At 43.3% G+C, this 20,260-nt stretch overlaps 1 protein-coding gene across 1 annotated transcript in view; it reads left to right on the forward strand.

Annotated features, from left to right (window-relative positions):
- CDH20 (cadherin 20) overlaps positions 1–20,260 on the forward strand; it is a 131,163-nt gene that overhangs the window by 46,306 nt on the left and 64,597 nt on the right. Inside the window, exon 3 of the mRNA XM_019521597.1 lies at positions 15,045–15,419. Within this exon, the coding sequence (XP_019377142.1) occupies positions 15,171–15,419 (249 nt within the window). The 5' untranslated portion in view covers positions 15,045–15,170. The remainder of the gene's footprint in view (positions 1–15,044; positions 15,420–20,260) is intronic.

Consider the following 20,260-nt stretch of genomic DNA (forward strand, 5'->3'; position numbering starts at 1 on the left):
CCGCTCCATATCAGGTGCTGCTCCACCTCCCTTACAGCTCTCTATCTGGCCCCGTGCCACCCATCCCACTTCCCCCCCGCTCCACATCAGGCCCCACTCCACCTCCCCACCACCGTTACACATTCAGCCCCATTCCACACTCCCCACTGCCACTCCACATCAGGCTGCACTCCCCTCCTGCCGCCACCACCCCATGTCCAGTCCCGCTCCCCCCAATCACCGCCACTGCACATCTTGCCCTGCACCACCCGCCCCCCTCATTTGCATACACCTGGCCTGCTCTGCCTGGCCCACATCCACCTGCCTCCCTCCCTGCCCACCACCTCCCCCTCCCTGCCAGCTATTCTGCTGGGCATCAGGGCTGGGCGGTGGGGGCGTACCACTGTGATCCCCCTCTTCATCTTCAAGCAGGGAAATGGAGTGGGGAAGCCCCACTGCTCAGGTGGCCAGGGCATGTTTGCTGCCACCACAGACTTCCCTGGCAGCAGTGCAAAGTTGGGGCCACAAGGCCTGGACACATGTAGCCAATGGCCACCCACCCTCTCAGTGGCACATGCACAGTTGGCCAAAAGCATTATGGACGGACAGACAAACAGACAGACACACAAACAGAAAGACTAAGCTCTTTATATATCTATAATTTTCCCCACAATCTCTAACCTTATGTCTATAAAGTAAGACCCCCCCCTTTCCCTTTATACTTTATAGCTTCTTTTGGTAAGATGCCATCTGGAGTGAACTAGAAATCCATTCTACATTTACTTGGAGAGCACTCTTTCCAATTTCCTGGTATAAGCTTCTTTGATGCTATTAGTCTTGTTTTATCTGTAGCCAAGTTGCTTTTGTCAAAATTTTGTTCACTTCTGAACTACCATTTACAATCAGCTAAGAGTGAGAGGGGACTTATTTAAATAGAAGAATCAGTTATTGGCAGCTTTCAAAAGCAGGATACCAGACTTAATAAACCAGTGATCACTCTGTTAGTATAAACCTTAAGTTCCTTAAAAGGTATAGATAGCACTTGTAGGTAGAAAATAAGGCAAAATTACAGGGAAGAAATTCTCAGGAGAAGGTGTAAGTCCAGTAACTATAAAAGAAGCATAATTTTAGTGCAGTGCACATGGAGAGGGCTAACTAGGAAGATGGGTCCTTATTTACTATATTCCTCTGCAATTAATTTTAGTTATGCTCTTCTTTAAGTCTTGGTTAATTTTTGACTATGGCTAATTTTGGCTGAGAATACTACAAACCTCAGAAGGTGCCCATTGCATCTTCTGCCTCTTTTCAGATTAATCATGGTCTCTTGTTTTAAGTATTCATATATAAGAAACTGCCTGATCATCCTCTTATCAAAAAGATGGGGACCTAGGTCACCCTTTATCCCTTTATATTACAATAAATACAGAAAATCATTTTGCCTTGAAGAAATCCAAATGAATGTAGTTGTCAGCTACAAGGATATATACCTTCCTAGGGGATTTTTGAAGGTGGGAAGGGAGTCCCAACACTAGATTATGAAAGAAAACGAAGATGAATAATGTCATTCTCCTTTTTAAGTGTTTTAATAGGATGTGTCACATTCAGGGAGGCCAATTAGGTAAGATCTCTCACACTTCCTGAGGGGCACACAATAATTGAGTTTGAGGACCAAAACCTAGAGGATGACATGCAAAAAATCCAAGGCTGTTTTTCAGGGTTCAGGGAAATTATTTTTACTGGATTAGAACAGTTTTGGGACAAATGAGGTCAGCATATCTTTATTCCTTATTGCTTTATCCTTTAAGCCTGAAAGCTTGCTGTGAAGGCCGTGCACTCATATTTTGTATTCCCAGGAGCACTTTGAAGTTCACCAATAAGAATGAAGTAGATAGCACTATGGCCCTTCAGAAAGATACATATACTGTAAAACTCTATTGTATGCACTGGTTTGATTCCTTAGACAGCAGCCTGAAGCTTGCTGAAAAGGTTCTTCATCTCATTGCTTAATGGTGGACATGTCGACACATGCCCTAATGGCACTTTTGTTACTGCACTGTACTTCCAAAAGGAAATACTAAATGACAGTGTAGTAACAACCCATACTGCATCATGCCAGTGATGCATGATTATTTTTAGCCCCTACATCATTATAGCAATGCACTATAATGAGGCACCACATTGCTACAGCAAAGTAGTGTCACATGTAGACGCGCCCAGTATTCCTTCAGGCACGGTGTTGGAGATGAGGCAATCAATGAGGTCAGGGCCAGATACATATGTCAGTATTGGCTCACAGTGCAAATGTCAGACCTGAGAGAGAAAACATGGGATGAAGGTTTTAAAATCTTGCAAAAGACAGACATAACAGCAGCTACCTGCAGCTTGATACTTATTCCTGCTGTACATATAAATGGCCACATTTTAAACAAAACATAAATGAAGGCATATGACTGTATTTTAAATAAATATTTCTTTATAGATGGCTAAATAGTTCTTCTTGACAGTAAGACAACTCATGGTAATCATCATCATCATCTTTACCCTGCATCTGAAGGAAGATGGTTGCTCTGAGACAGTTTTTAGGGTGTTAAGTTCTTGGACTGTGTTTTAGAAATGTTGGGTGCATCTTCATGTGCGCTTTAATGTTCATTAGCCTACTTTAATGTTCATTAAAGCATCACTTTAAAAATCATTTGCTTTCGCTAATGCAAATTAAAATAGGATAATGCGCCTTAAGTGTCATTTAAAAACTGTGCTCTTTAGTTAATAAGCATTAAGGTAGGCTAATACGCATTTTCCTTGTACCTGACAATGGAGGGCACTTTTGAATGTGCTCCAGGGGTGTGGGGGTGGTTCTTTAATTAAAGTGGCTCCAAGAGCCACTCTAATTAAAGTGCAGCTGCATCTCATGTATCAGTATCCCCGTACTTCAAAATAGCAGTGGGGGCGCTTGAACTAAAGATTGTATAACAAGCTTTATTTCAAGTACCCCTGCTGCCATTTTGAAGTGCAGGGACACTGATACATGAGATGCAGGAGGCTGCTGGAGCATGGCAATCGCCACTCTCCAGCAGACTCAATCGAGTCTGCTCCACAGCGCTGCCATTCCAGCACATTGGAGCAGCCTCCGTGCTCATTTTTATAGGTGCCCAAAGGTACTAGATTTAATGCACGTTAACTAAAGCGTGTTAATGCATGTGTAAACACACCATTAGGCAACTTCCCCGATCTTTTCAAATACATTTTAATAGTCCTTGCAGCGGCAGGGTACTGATCACCATAGTCACCTTGCTTTGCCTATAGTAGGTTAGGATCCTAGGGATCCTAGGCCTTGGAGCTGCACAACAGGGTTGCTTTTGTAGTTTTAAAAATAGGTTAGACAAAGACTTTTATGGGATGTTTTGGATAGGGATGATTGTGCCTCAGGCAGGAGGTTAGACTGGATCACCTGCAAAGGTGTCTTCCAGGCCTACTTCTCTATGATTCTGTGATTCTCTGATTCTCCTAATATTTTGGGGGGGCAGCCAAAAAGCTATTCTCCATATCTGCCCTAGTTAAGATGACATATGTACCCCATAACCTGTCTACCAGTCTCTTTTGCGTAACAGCCAACCTGCTTATCCTTCCATTTAGCAGCACTGGGACAGGAAAAAACTCAATTTCTCACTGCTGAATGGAGATTTACCTCACTCTGGAGCCTGAAGTACCCAGAATGCAGTTCATAATAACTAGGGAAAATTCTTTTGTTACCATAGTTACCATGCAATGTAGTCTAGGATGTCCCAAGCTCAAAATGAAATCTAGTGGTGAAACAGGAGGGGCTGGATTTTATTCCACCTGTTGGCCATGTAAGTGGATGTAGGTGCCCAATGTGATTGTGTTCCTGTGTTCAAATGCCTGAAAAATCTATTAATGCTTTTTAATTATTATTTATATTTATGATTTTCTTTCATGTCATTATTTTAAATTATTGATTACTATTGATCTATTAATAGATTTTTGTAATGCACTCTTATCTGACATTTCAGCTTAAGTCCCAAAGAAACAGAGGAGTAGGAGGACTCATCCTTGTTTTGTATTTGTCTTTCAGGTGTAGCACATGAGTAGGATGCACTAGAAATATACTTAAGCACTTAAGTCCATTTACGTGCCTAATAGCTGGAATAGAATCTTGCCTGAGATGTTTTTATCCCACTGAAGATGAATGCAGAACCATTCAAGTCACCTGCTCAAACCCAGAAGTTGTTTGGGAATATATGCTCCAGGCTGGTTGGATGATGCATGTGGACTAGTATTTGCCCAAAAAATGACACCTGTGTACTTGGTGTAGCATTAGCCTAAGATCAGAGGCTGGGATGAGGCAGAGTTTGGGAAGGGACAGTGGTCTGTAAAGAAAATCCAGCCTATGGAAGATATCCAGTGCCGAACTTGTCCAACATGGAGTATATCTACCTTGTGTTCAGAGCCAGGAATAGATTGGTGTAAGGGACTGGTTGTGGACAGTCAGGTGGGTCACCTGTGTGGCAAGGGCAGGGTCCAGAAGCCAGAGTCAGGCACCATCAGGAGGTGAGCAGAGCCCAGGGATGAGCCAGGTCATGGACCAAGTCAGGAACCAGTCAGGAGTGCACAGAGAGTCAGTAGCCAAGGCCTGAAACTAGAGTCAGGGTTTTAGAGCAGAAGTCAGGATTGCAGAGCCAAAGCCACAAGCCAAGATCAGAAGTGAAAGTGAGGATTAGGTAAGGGGGTCCAAGAAGGCCAGGGCACAGTAAGGCAATCTATTGCTAAGACATCTTGCCTGGGTTTATAAAGGACAATGCAGGTGGAACACTCTTCCTGCAATCCTGGGGCATAAATTAGACTAATCCCTTATTAGCAGGGATCCTAGTTTTTCATGGGGAAAAAACCAAAAAATCTCTGTTTAAAAAACACAAAAATCCGTGTTTTTTCATGACCTGCGGAAAGAGCTGTGGTGTCCTACAGTGATTGGTGTCATTTCTGCTCTCTTTTATTTTTGCCACCATTTTTGCTTCTTAGTGTATCAGCAGTGCCCCCTCCCCACTTTGTCTGATTGGTCAAGAGGCGAAAAATAAAATAAAAAAACCCTAAAAATAAACAGGAACAGAAATCGCACCACTCATCGCTATGCTCTTTGGGTAGGTCACAGAAAAATGTGGATACCATGCTTTTCCACAGTGAATGGAAAACTAGGATCCCTGCTGATTACCAGCTGAAACCTGGTACTGGATTCCCTTTTCCTTTCCCCTTCTTCCCTTTGCACAGCCTAGGCTCATGACAATAGAGAACTCTCGTACTGTATCGACTACCTCACTGCACTATGAATGCCCTAATCAAGCTAGCCACATTGTACTCAGACATGTTGTTGAGGACATCTAGACTTATAGTCTAGTCTATGAACATGCATGCCACAGCTGGCTCTTCAGGGCTGCAAAGGGACTTCAAGGCCTCCAAGCCTACCATGGGACTATTGGGCTGACATGTAAAGCAAGACACATATTGGACTTAATGTTTTGCATCTCCTTGGAGACAGGGGTTCTGATCACTGGGGGTATCATTAAGATGCATCTCTCATGATCAGGCTACTACCTTCTTAAAGGCATGGATCCCTATTCCCTGATGCCCCCATCAGGGTGGTGGACCAGTAAGGATGGTCTGGTCCCAGGGACTCTTGGAGCCAGTAGGATTCCTTTACTTTGTAGGGGACAGTCCCACTGACCTTGGTGGCTACTGTGCTGGTAACGGTGGGATAGCATGCTGATTTCAACCATACACATAGTAGCACCCAGGTATCCACTCCCACTGCTGTAGCAGCATGGGTTCCCCTAGATGAGGCAGCTGAAGTGGGAAGATAGATGGTTACAGCATAAGTGGTTCTCAAACCATGCTGAAGCTGACTGATTGTGGCATAAATACCTTTTCAATTAATATGCAATGGCAGTGATGCAGTTGACCATGAAACATTGATGCTGCATTTACATGACCTGAAAGGTATTTGCAGAACCGCATTTAATTAGCTGCACTCTTTCCTAATAGGGAAGTCCCAGTCATGGGAATGGGCAAGAGCTTGTCATCCCCTTGGACCTTTCCTGTGGGATTTCCCAGGGTTCCATCTTGTTGTCCCTACTTTCAGCATGTTTGAGGCCATTGGGTAAGATTCTGCAAAGATCTGGAGTGAGGTCCTGTCAGTATGCTGAGGACCTCAAGTTCTGTCTCTCCTTTCCATCTGAGCCAGGCCCTGCAGTCTCAATCTTTCCCTAGTCCCTGGTAAAAGTCGGGGATCAGATATTGGTGAGCTAACTAAACCTGAAGCCAAACAAAACAGAGCAGATGATGTTGTCTGGCAGATCTTATGACCTGGGAGGGCTGGGGATACCTATCATTCATGGGGTTCAGCCTCCCCTTGTCACCCCCAGTGATCAGGTTTGCAGCCTTGGAGCAGTCCTGGATCCCTTGCTGCACATGGAATTTCAGATTGTTCCAGTAGCTAGGAGTGCCTTTCACCAGCTCTATCTGCTGAGAAAGTTATGGCCTTTTCTTCAGACTCAAATATGGCCACTGATCTCCATGCTTTTTTAACCACAAGCTACACTGACTGGAAAGCTACACTATTGCAATGAGCTCTACATGGCGCTGCCCTTGAGAACCATCTGGAGACTGTAGCTGGTGCACAACATAGCAGTCTGCTTTCTGATGGAGTGGGTCACCAGAAACTCATTATTCTAGTGCCCAAGGTCTGCACTGGCTTCCAGTTCCTGGCTCAAGTCAAGGTACTGGTTTTGATCTATAAAGCCCTAAATGGCCTGGGTGCTACCTAAGGAGTCACTTCCTCCCTTATGTTCCATCATGATTCGAAAGGTCAGCTGAGAGCAACTCCTTACCAGTTCAAACTGCGCAGCAAGTTCATACCATTAAAATATGTGGCAGGATGTTTTTGGTAGTTACTCCTCAACTTTGGAACTCCCTCCCCCTCGAGGCCCAGCAGAGCCAGACCTAGACATCTTCTGTAAGCACTGTGGGCATTTATACACATGCTTCAGGGGTGGGGGGGGTGGTACTTTAATTAAAGTGGCTCCAAGAGCTGCTCTAATTAAAGCGCCTGAGCACCTGGAGTGTCTTGTGTATCAGCATCCCTGAGCTTAAAAATAGTGGCTGACCGCCAGAGCCCAGAGCATGGCTTTGCCTGGCAGGCTCCCATTTCAAGTGGTGCATTCTGCAACCACATGCACCACCCCCTTTTTTTCTGGCATGGTTTTTTTAGATACTGGGATTTCCCAGTATGGTATTTAATTTGGCTTCCATGCTGCAAATATGCACCATGGTGAACAGAATCACAAGTGCCGTATACATTCCATGGTGCCTCAAATGGCTTTGAAGCACCACAAACTGCACATTCCTGCTCATCTGGATGCACCCTATTGTTGCATTTTCATTACCCATCTTTTGCTAAAAATTCGGTAGCAGCTTCTCAGTTTATGGGCCTGTAAGCATTCCACTGGGATTTATGTGATAGGACTCCCTCTGTCATTCTCTAGGACTTTTTAACTCTGCGGGCATTTCATGACTTCGAAAGACTTCAAATCTTGAGGAAAATGAGCTCACTGATGTGTCCCAGGAGAGATTGTTGACTGGTCTATGGATATAATTTTGTGACATTGGACCATATTCTGAGTTAATGTTTATGCACCATATGGTGCATTGTCAACTTTCATTGTACTTATCCAAGACCTTAATAAAAAAGAAGTAAAGATAAAAATACATGTTCAGGGCTTGTCTGTTTTCCAGAGTAATACCAAATGCCTCCAAATTTATTCATTTTTTTTGTAATGTAGACTTACTCAATGAGCAGCAATAACTTCCAATAATAGCATTAGAATAAACCAGGAATAAAACCCATATAGCTGTAATAACACACCAGCTTCTGTTTAGTAAGAACAATCAAGGGATACAGTCATTTAGATCTGTGTTCAGAAGGTGCTCCTGTAAGGCTATCATATTTTATGATGGTGCTGTGAACAGCTAAGCATACAGAAATCCTGGGTAGTAATCTGGGAAAGCATAAAAAAATAATCCCTTTAATGGAAAAAAGGAGTTATCCCACCCTGTGTTTTAAATATCACAAGAAATTTAAAGAACAAAATAAATTGCTCACTTGGAGCATGCTTTGCACTGAAGTTTAATTTCTTCCTGCTGTGTTCATTACCAAGCTGTTCAGTTTCTTGAGGCAGGACAGATGAGGAAAAAAACTTTAAAAAGCCATTACACGTGGAAGTCAATTTCCACTAAGATTAGTCTTAGTACAGGAAAAATGATGATGAAAACCATTTATGTATGTATATTAAAAAATCATGTGTGTGTGTGTGTGTGTGTGTGTACAGACATACAGAGAGAGCAAATGAATGGGATGGAGTATATTCTATCCTTCTACCCTACCTTTTCTGAGTCAGTTGCCCTCTAAGGCCTTAGTTCTACAACTAAATTACTTGGGCATCCATGGAACCCCACAAAATCAGCACGGGGTAGAAGTCTACTCTGGCAGATCTGCTGAAGCACCAGGCCTGCAAAGTTATTAACAGAGGATCAGTTTTCTGCATGTGAGTAATCTTGTTGTAGTCAATGAGATTACTCATCTGCATAAAGTTAAGCACATGTGTACAGCTGTTCTAGATTGGGGCCTTGGATGGTAAGATCTTTGCTGCAGAGACTAAATCATCAAGGGTTCATGTTCATACAGCACTGGCACAATCAATCCCCATCTCTGAGTGAATACTCTGGGTGCTGTATCACATATAATCTCATAAAATCCCAAATCTTTAATTTTATTCTTTCTTTGGAGCTGTCATTCTCTGAAGAAGTAACATACGCAATGGGTCATTTGTGAGAACTGTGAAGAATTTGTTCCTGCCAATATTTCTCTTCTTTGTCTTCTTTTCCTGGAAATTTAATGTAATTGAAGTAATTTAATTAAAGCAAAAATGCTGCTTTTTGAAAGGATGGAAGCTTTTCATCAGCTCACTCTCAGAATATGTGTCAATTTTACATTAGGATGTGTATGTTAAGTGATAATGTTGTTTACACACAAGGAGGTGTTTGGACCCCTGTTTGCAAGGTACAATGAGGGCTTTACAGGTCCTTCTGACCAAAACTCACATTCTGTAACTGTGCCTTGAACATAATATAAGCACTCTCCAGTAAGGTGGGCGTGGGGAAAGAGGGTAGCCTAGAAAATTAATCAGGCAATTAGATACCTACCACAAGGCACTGGCAAAAAAAAAAATAGTTCAGGCTGAGCACTTGGGCTAGGGACAGAAATTACACATAAACCAGTATAAGTGGTTGGAAACTGGTTCAAATCTGTAACACAACAGAAGTTCAGTGCACATAAATGCTTTCAAATTGGCCCAAACCGACTTAAAATAACCTTGGATGGATGTAGTATCAGATTTAGGTTAAATCGGTTTATTGAACTTCTGTCCCAGATCGCCTCCAGATTCAAGTTAACTCACAGGCCCCCAGCATCCCAAGATGCTTTGCACCTCCCCTGGAACACCCTCCCACTCCCCTCACAGCTTAGGCAGGCTAGCCTTGGTGTAATCTGTCTGCTCCAGCCAGGTTCTGGCCTGGGCCACTACAGGCATGTGGCTGCATTTCTGGAATCAAAAGTGAGTGTCTTTTCATTTGTTTATTGGTTCAATCTACACAGCTTAGACTAACCTGAAAAGATTGAACTGATTCAGCTTCGGGATTTTTGACTGCTGCACTAATGCAGCCAAGCCAAAGACCATGGGGCAATCAGCAGTGAGTAACAAATCTGGTAGTTTTCCTAGGAGGTTGGACAGTAGATTTGTATGGAATGGTTTGGATAGGGATGATCCTACCTGAGGCAGGTTGTTGGACTAGATGACCTGCAAAGGTCCCTTCCAGCCGTGCTTCTCTATGAGTCTATGACTTGTCTCCACTGACTCCATGGAAAGCCCAGCCACAAAGCTGAGAAGTATTCCCCACCCACTTTAGGGCCTACCAGAGATTAGTGATTGTAGGCAGGGTAGTGCAAACACATGCCCAGAGCTGCTTTCAGACTCTTGGGCATGAGCAGGCATCTAGGCATACACTCAAGGCCACTCTAATCTAGCTGCCTGGTCTTATTTCTGGACCTTGGTGCACACTGAGCAGGAACATGCAGAGAGGACATGTTTCTCAGTGGTGCTGTGATGTGGGCCACAGAAGTAGCATCAATACTTTTAAACTGTGCCCTTTATTATCTGCTTGGAACATACCATACTCTCATGCCAGCAGTCTCATTGGCTTTAAAGGGGCTACTCGCATGCACAAAGGAAGCAGGATTTCACTCCCTGTGGAACTTAAATCTTTGGAGCTTGCCTTTGCTGAGCTCCGATAGGCTGCTTTCTTGTCCATGCTCCATGCAGCAAGCAGAGTAGCCATTACTTCCCTCCTTTCTGATGTTTAAGTCTCTTAAAAACCTGTACAGGATTTCATGAGAACATAAGTGAGGGCCTGATGTTACTATTCAGGTGGAGGTTGAGTAGAGCCTTACTGTGTGAGGTGTTTCATTGATTTTTCCAGCTTGGGGCAGGCAGGCAGAATCTATTCCTAAAATGGTAGTGTTGAACACATTTAAAAGCACCTTGAGTGTGCTTCTGTTGGGCTCTGTGCTGTTGTGTACTATCCTGTTGATTCTAATAATTGGCAGTGTAGGGAGGTAGCCAGGCACTCTGCGGGAAAGCAGAAGCAGCAACTTGCAGTTGCTTCTACAAATGAATGGCTGTTGGTATCAGCTGCTTTATTTTGTGCACCCCGCCCCAAGTAGGCACCTGGGACAGTTACCTCTTATTCCCCTACTAGTTATGCCACTGCCAATCATGCTACCTGCAGCTCCATAGATCAGAAGTATCTGCACCAGCAGAATGAGATAGCCAGTGCAGCACCAGGTACACCAGGAGCAGCAGCTAGCAATAGAGCAGAAGTCAATGAAGCTGTGCCATTTTGCCTCCTACGAGGATCTGTCCCAGTGCGTTCTGTTGGTCTTCTTAGGCTCATAAGTAGCAACGTTGTTTTTATTCAGATAATAATATTAAAGAGACCTGACCTTTGGACAAGTCTACATTTTGAAAATTTCAGCCCAAATCTTGAAAGTTTTGGAAAGCTGTGGGCCAAGGCAACATCACAGGACCTGATTCCTTTCCACCTGTTAGGTGTCTAAGTAGACGTATGTGTCTCAGTGCCCTTCTATTCCACCCTGTTCAAATCCCTGAAAGTCCACGAATGCATTTACTTTTGAACACATACAGTCATCTTATCCTTAAGACTGAGTCACAGAAAAGCCTCAAAGAGGGAGAGAACCCATCTCCCTTTTGCATTAACTGCTTTTCAAGATCTGAGCAGGTTGGCATAGAATCGTACCTGGGCATGCTCCATTTATCATGTGATGACTAGGTGGAATAGACTCTGGCACCTGCTCTTTGTAAGAATGGCCAAGCTCAGTTAGCCTTAACACTAGGGTTGCCAACCCTCCAGGATTTCCCTGGAGTCTCCAGGAATTAGATATGTATCTACAGGAGACTGCTGAGAGTCACCTGGGACATAAATGAGAGGGCATTCATTAAAATGAATATTAAATGTTGAATCCGATTTATACAGTAGTCCAGTAGGTTTTTAAAATGTAATAGTAACGTGCATTTGCCTTCCTGATGTAAAGTCTATGTACCATAATCTGTAACTTACATATGCAAGCACACAGGCACATTCACGTTGTGTGTCGCAAGCACGTTGGCGCTCCGGAAACCTCTTGGAATAAATTCAAACAGAGTTGGCAACCCTACTTAACAATGAAGTTATCTTCTGTCCCCCAACAGTAGTTTATGCTGCCCACTGCACATGGGATATTTAGCAATGTGTTGCAGTTACTCTTAGCATTAGCTTCCATGCATCCTGAAGAGATGGAGGAGATTTCGGATGACAGTACTGTCTGTTATGGTTCTGAAAGAGGAATTCACTGAGTAAAGTACATGTTCTCTGCGCTATTGCCCTTGGGGTCATAGAAAATGCATGTTTTCAAGAGGGCTTAGTAATGGAAACTTGGGGGCAAAACACAGTGCCATTCAAACCAACAGCACCCCATAAGCCCAGAGGGTTTGGCAGCATGCGATTCACTATTCCTGACCTCTGTTGCACTGCTTCCAGTTTCATTGCCCTTTGGGGTATTGCTTTCTACTGGTACAGTGACACAGAGGCAGAAGCAGGGGAATCATTGTTCAGATAGAGTCCCTTTATTAAATCCCTCATTGCTAGTACTGTTTAGCCATATGAGATTATCTGACTGGGCCTTGGTACTACCTTGGCTGACTGTAATCAACCCCTGCCAGGTGAAGTTAGAGCCAGAAAGAAACTGGCAGGGTTAGAAAAGAATTCATGGGTTTTGAATTCACCTACACAACATTCTTATTGCAATGGGAGGTGGCTCATTCTGCCAGGACAATGGTATATCATTTATTTTCTTTGTGGCTATAAACATCACTGCCTTGTGCTCATGTGCAGCAAATGGGAATGTGTGCAGTAAAATTGCAGGTGCAAATTCTATGGTTGCATACTTCTGCATATCTTGCTCATTTCGGTGTGGGGGGAGGTTCTTACAGCCCTGGATGAGCAATGTGGAACACACACAAAGTAAGACTGGGAAAAAGGCAGGTGCCTGTTGTAGAGAATCATTCCCCTTCAATCTCAAGAGCATGCAAAGCAGTGGTGCTCAACCTCTAGCCAGAGGGCCATATCTGGCCCAGAAGGCAATGTCATCCAGGCTGGGGGGAGAGCTTCACAGACAAAATGATATGGGCCCCCACACTGGATGAGTGATTCAGCATGCAGGGTTGGGTCGGTGTATAAGATCAGGCTAGTGCACAGGGTTGGGCTGGCAAATGAAGTAATTCAAGAGACCAGCCCTGCATGCTGAACCTATTCTAGATCTGGCCCATGGATGAAACCCACCTGTGGAATCAGACCTGTGAACTGACCCTGAATCCCTCATCCAGCCCATGGGGCTGGAAGGTTGAACACCACTATTCCAAAGGACGTGCTCTATTTCAGGGGTCCTGATCAATCACAAAACCTGGATTATGAATAATATTTCCCTAATTTGGCCTAATTAAAGTCCCACTGGTTACTTGCTAGCAGTCAACCAGGTATATCTAGCATGAAGGAAACTATAGTGTCCTGCCAGCCAGACCATAACTGAGCATTGCATGCTGTGATCTGAGGTTGTCATTAGCCACAGTGTGTTATTAAAGGTAAACAAAACTGAAAATCAAATACTGAATTTTCATAACAACATCCCGACATCAGCCTGTACTTGGACTGCTTCTCACATGATGCTTCCAGATTCATTATAAAGTACCAAGTATATTATGACTAGTTTTGACCCTTTCGCTACATAGATGGGGCTCCATTCTGGTCTGAGTTACACAGGTGCCACTTCCATTAACTTCTCAGGAGGGAATGGAGCTCAGGAGCTTTTGGATGCCAGCACCCTTCTATTAACAATTTACAATGACTTATCTCTTCTATAGATCATTCTGGCTATAACATTGCACTATTCCACTAATAATTATAAAGAGTGGAGACACACTTATTTCAGAGTGAATTCAGCTTAATAAACCTTGGAATTCAGTTTGGACTCACTATATCGGTCAATTTCCAAGAATTCAGTTTGGACTCACTATATCGGTCAATTTCCAAGTCCAGAAAAGCCTTAGCTATGCAACCTTAAAGGATGTATATTCAAAGACTCCATTCCTCCAGATTTTTTATATTGGAAAAAAATACTACATTTTATCAGTTGGCACTTTTAAAAAACCCATGCAGCTATGAATGATATTTTTAATTCTCTGAAAGGTTTCAGTTATGATGATTTGACAGGCATCTCCTGCTAGTTTTTATTTCGCTAGGATAAAAACAATTAATTAAGCCTCAAGACCTTGATATAATAATAGTAGTAAAGTTAAGCATGTGGTAGCTGCTTAAGCTTCCAAGCCCAATAAACACTTGCTAACAAGTCCATTTGTCTTGAAAGGGAGCCAAGACAGAATTCTCAAAAAAAGAACAGCAAAGTATTAAGCCCAGAGAGGATGTGCTGAGTGTTTTGACAGAGTAACTAGAGTGCAGTGCCACCTCATTAAGCCCAGAAAAACAGGGAAAGAAAAGATTGCTACAATCCATGGCCTGGAGTGAGGTCACCAGCTAATCTGACTTCATGACAAGAAAAAAAACCTAGACTGATGAGAAAGTGTCCTCTGATGGAGGTCGGCATTCCTCTGCCTAAACACGTTTTTCAGGCTTAAGAAGGAAAAATTTGTTAGCTTGACTTGCTGAGACATAGACCACAATAGCATGTGACCATCAGCTTTCTGAAACCTTTTGTGGATTCAACAATGATTAACTGACCATTCAAATTCTAGAAATGTCACATTAGCAGCAGTGATCAGCTCCTCAGAGAGGAAGCAATGGAGTGTGAAACCTGAATTCAAGGAATAAAGGGTTGAGAGAATTCTTGAAGTCAGAAATATTTTGCAGCTTCTAGAAATGAAATCCGGGGTCTGTAATGTGTCAATAATACCCTTGTATATGTATGCACATACCCAGGTGAGGTGGCAAGATGGTTTCTAAACAAGAAGAAAATCAGTTGCCATAGAAACATTAATTGTGTTTATAAATTTCTAAAATGTATTATCCGCAAAATATTTTCAAAAGGCTACTGGTCATAAATATTTCTGAAGAGTTGTCTGTTAACTCATGGAAATCAATAATATAGTGGAATCTTGAAGCTAAGTGAGCAAAGTCAAGAACTCTTACTTCCTAAATATACCCCACCGGTCCCTGTATCTGAGCGTACAGTGCTACAGCTAATGAAGTAACAGACTGCTTTCTTCAGAACATGCATGCCCTGTTTTCACATTTCTTATGCAGAACAGAACAGAAGCTCTCTCTCTAGCACAAATAAAACATATGCTTGTTACAGAAGTTTTTCCTTAACTTTGCAGGTAACTCTTATCCTCAGAACCACAGTTTCTCTTGCAAGCTTCAGAAGCCTACATATTGGACATTTTTCCCCTCCTGAAGGAGCCAACCTGTGGTGTTTTCATTTTAACAACATCCCTCATAAATAAATGTGGACTTCAGGTAGAATGAGCAATGCAAAGAACTTTCTTGGACTTGGTGTGTCCTTGTACTTTTGGGGACTGATGGACCTTACTACAACTGTGCTATCTGGGAGTGCTAAGCCACTTACCAAAAGCCAAGAAGAAAACCTATCTGACAAGCTGCTACTGCATCAGCGAATGAAGAGGAGCTGGGTGTGGAACCAGTTCTTTGTTTTGGAAGAGTACACAGGAACTGACCCTTTATACGTTGGCAAGGTAAGAACCACAAAATGGGAAGCTTAAGGGAAGAATGGAAGCATGCATATATATACATATATATGTGTGTATGTATATACGTGTATATAAATATTAATATTTTAATATTAATATATTGCCAGAGTATCCTAATGCCTGAAAAAGGTGTTTGTGCCTGAAAGCTTGCAAAGAACCTTTTTCCAACTATTTAATTGATCTAATAAAATATATCACATCTACCCAAAGAACCTTGCCTGAATACATACACACACACACACACACACACACACACACACACACACACACACACATCTCTACACCTATATACCATATTTTCTTGCATGTAACACACATCTTTCTCCCAAAGCCAGCTGCTGGGAAGTGAAGTGTGCATTATATTTGAGAAATATGGTACAAGTGGGTTCTTCCTTTTATGGGTGAAACAAACCAGAAAATCTGCAATGAACAGAACAATGAGCTCAATTCCCAGCTGCTGTTACGCAGTTACTTACTACAAGGAATGATTTTTTTTTTCATTCTGCCTTTCAAAATTAGATGTGTATGATATTCCATGGCGTGTTGTATGTGAGAAAATATGGTATTATATGGCAAGAAAAAAAAGCCAGATTTCCCCAAAGTACCTTTTATTATAGTCCTTCTGGCAGTGAATCTGTCCATATCCAATTTACTTTAGTTCTCCAGAGCTTTTTACTGGTCTGACCTTGAGTTCGGAAGAATTTCTGTTTCAAAAAGCTATCAATGTATTTGCCTGATTCAGAAAGATCTGTTGTAACAATTATCGGCTGTAATTGGGATTGTTTTAGAAAATTTGTAAGAGTCTTTCCAGGGACCAATACAATGTCAAGGCAAAGCAAGGTTATATTGACATGTGAGGATTACGGAAGAAAGAAAGGGCTTGTAATAATGCTTCTGTCTGTGATCAAATCTGATGTTAAATCTGAAACTTACAGTCCAGTAAGACTAACCAGTGGCTTTTGAAAAGTGTGGTTTCATATTAGGGTTTGAATTTCCTCCCACTTACACTGGTATGACTTCAGCACTATTCTATTGACAAAAACAGAATATGTAGAGGAGTAAGAATAAGTGTTTATATTAAAGACATAGATTTCTAGGGTCAGAAGAGACCTATTAGATCACTGAGTTCGACCCCCTGCTCTGGGCAGGAAATAGCGCTGGGGTCAAGTAACCCCAACCAGGTGCTTGTCTAATCTCTTGACATGGGTCCCCACTATTCATTCCTTGGCACTGGGCATAATCTGTGACATTAGTACAGAGAAATGCAATATCATTGTAAAATGCTACCACATTCCCATGGTAGAATTTCCTTTCCAGTAATACAAGGTAATGGAACTGTAGGCTCATGGGGCACGTCTACATGTGACACTATGTTGTGGTAGCAATGCACTTCCCCAGTATAACATACTGCTACAGCAAAGTAGGTGCTAAAAATAACCATGCACCACATGTATGGTGTAGTACAGGCTGTTACTGCACTATAATTTAATACTTCCAAAAGGAAGTACTAAATCACGGTGCTGGAAGTACTAAATCATGGCGCAGTAACAACATCGAATTGAACCAGTCCCAAAGAATGTCCCTCCATCTGGCGAAAGGCACTTTGATATAATGTATAAATTACAGCCCCTGTGCAGTCCAGCTGGAGTGGGCAGGAGCAGCTATAAAGATACCCCACCCATGGAACAGCAGGGAAAGCAACTGCAGCAGATGAGGGATGGAGGAGAAAGGAGAGGATGTGCCGAGCATGGAGGGGAATGGGGGGTTCTCTTCTGTTTTGGGAAAAATTTAAAGTCCCCAGAGGCTTCATCAGCATGGTCCTGCCCAAAAAAGGGGTGCATTCATGCCAATGTACCCCCTCTGGATCCGCCTCTGGCATTATTACTGATTTACCCCTGCAGAACTAACAGCAATGTGTTTTCTGGTGACTTGAGTGGAGTTACTACTGACAGACCCTGTTTTAAGCGAGATGTCAAGCATCTCACCATCCTTGATTCATCACCAGGCCCAATGTCTCCCGGTTTTCCTTGTGCTTTAAGGAATTAATATTTATTTCCCCCAAAGGCCTTTGCTTAAAAACTAGGGCCAGATTTATCATCTCAATTACACGAGGATAAATCTAAAGTTATTTTCCAGCACTGAGAGCACAACCAAGGTATAGATAAATGTATAAAATGGTTCATCATTAGGGGGGCCTGGATGTGTAATCAAGCATGCAAATACATGGGTATAAAACACTGCAAGCACAGTCCTTAGGTGGTCTGAGTGTGCAGTCAGCATAACTGAGGAAAGAGAAGGCAAGATGACTCCTAGGGCCAGCCCCAATGCAAGTTAGAGCATGGGCCCCCGTGGAATGTTTCTGGTGGCCAGAAATGACTCTAGCCATATCTGCTGTCAGGCTCCAGTGCCCCTTGCAGGGTAGAAGAGGGTAAAGTGAATAGCACAGAGACAGTTTATTTGCTTTTCATCACAAAGGATTCCCCTCTGAGAGGGAAGTTTCATCCTGCTTTAGAGAAGCTTTCAATTAACTTTACACCACTGGGGCAACACCAAGGAGTCTTTAACCTCATCCACAAATTAAGCCTTGCTGGTGCAGTTTTAATGGCCTCTATGAAAAATACCCTATGGTTAATGGAGAGACATAAAGGAAAAGTATTTTTGGACAGAGAGAAGGAAAGATCCTCCTGACACACAGCACAATGTTTTCCTTTCTCCAGTGCCTGAAGATGTCATTTAGAGGTTAGTTTCAAAGCACTGCATGGTGTTTTAGCTGCATGACTCCCATTAAAGTTAAATACTAGGCTTCAACCTTTTCAGTGGTAGAGGTGATTGGACAATGTGATGTTAGGGAAACAAAAAATGCTCACTGTTGGTCTCAGGCATTTCCTGAGTTTATCCAGCAGCTTATAATATTCCAGCACCAGAGCTCTGGTACCAAAGGAAGGAGGGCTTATTCCTTTGCCACCTCCTCACCCGATCTCTGTCTTGAAGACCAACCGGTATTGTGAGTTTGGCAGCTGAACAGGTGTGCAAGGAGATGGGACAGGCGCAAGTTAGTCTCCAGTTTGTATTCCTTGGGCTGCAACTGAACTCTTCACACTACTCTTGTATTACAGGTGCCACCCTCCCTGAAGTGTTGGGACAAATAGGGAGCCGGGGAGGGGGGTGTCATCCCCTTTTTAGTGAAGTTTACCAAATGCAAAATGTAGTGCATACTACACTGTTTCCCCTCTGAGCTACTGGGGCTTGTGGTGTGCAGCCAACTCCGTTATGTATAGGATCTTATAGAAAAAACTGGAGAAGTGACAGTGGTACTACTACACTAGAGAAGTCATACTTGTACTGCTGCACTTGCAAGGTCTGGTGGTTAGCCTGTGTTTGTTTTGCCACAGCAGGAAGTTCCTGCTGGCCCCATCCAGACCCACTCTTGGGATACTATAGTTCCTAGACACGCTGGGTGTGTCCCCATGAGCTTGCATGTGCAGGGGTGCACGTTTCCTATGGGACAAATAGCAGTGGCACATATTTGTGCCGCTGCTATTTGTCCTTAGGCACACCCCTGCAGTCACAGTCAGGTGCATGGCGCATGGCAAAGGGACCTAGATGGGGCAGGGGAGGCTCCAGCAGCCTTACCTGGGATTGTGGGGGCCTCCCAGGGCAGCAGCAGCGCTGATCCGGGCAGCAGCCAAAGTGTGGCTCTGGCCGGCCAGGCCCCAGTCTCCAGCTCATGTACTGTTACCATGTGCACTGGACTGCTTTTTTTAGCAGCAGGGGTTTTTTTGATAGTGAGATCTCCTGGTGTCAAAAAAACCACTGTGCTGCAAATTAGCAGCCTGATGCATGGGTGTACCTGCACCACGTGTGGTTTGCAGCACCTCAAACAGCTCTGAGGTGCCACAAACTGCATGTGCACACTCATGGGGACACACCTGCATTTCCAGGGGGAATTACTGTGTCACACTGCTTTTTGGACACTGCAGGAAGAGGCATAACTAGGAATTTTAGTTATGTCTGCAGGAAGAGGCATTAACTAGGACAAAAGTGTCCAAAAGCCTGCAGATAAATTCAATAATTTGTTTGCAAATATCTAGTTGGTCTAACAAAAGATATCATCTCTTCCATGAGTTTTGATTTCTTTTGCCTCTAGACCAATACAGCTACAACCTGGGTACCTGACAAATAAATGCACAGTAACTTGAGTTACTGCAGAGTAGTGCCAGCAAATGCCTTTTTTGTGATGCTACTGTGTAGTGGCCTAATACTACTGTGCAGTAGTATTGCATCACAGTTTTTGCCACACAACCTACTGTGCAGTAATATCAAGCTATTGAGAAGTCAGTGTTTCATGTAGACATGGCCACTGACATAGCTGGTGCTTTCTCAAGGGCTGTTTGCATCATTGCTCACCTAGTTCCTCATTTACTATGGAAGGGGAAAATCTGAGGGGATTCTTTCCAGCTCCAGGCTTGCCACATGGAAGCACAATGCACCACAGCTGCCCCAGCCTTGGCCCAACTTGCAAGTGAATTTCTTTTCCAGTCCAGTGACTGCTACACAACACATCCCTTCCTTGGAGAGCTTTGGTGTTGGACATTCTGATTTGTCACCACAGCGACAGGAGCTTCATTCTGTGAATGCTGTTAAGATTTATTATAGCCTGGAATGATCAAACCTTTGCATACAAGGTGCAAAACAAATTGCAAAAGAAATCCTATTATTAATCTGGCATACCTTCTCCTCTCTCTCTCTCTCTCTCTCTCTCTCTCTCTCTCTCTCTCTCACACACACACACACACACACACACACACACACACACACACACACAC

Source organism: Gavialis gangeticus, unplaced genomic scaffold, assembly GCF_001723915.1.
Source record: "Gavialis gangeticus isolate Ggan-Ray unplaced genomic scaffold, GavGan_comp1, whole genome shotgun sequence".
In the NCBI taxonomy this organism is placed as follows: Eukaryota; Metazoa; Chordata; order Crocodylia; family Gavialidae; genus Gavialis; species Gavialis gangeticus.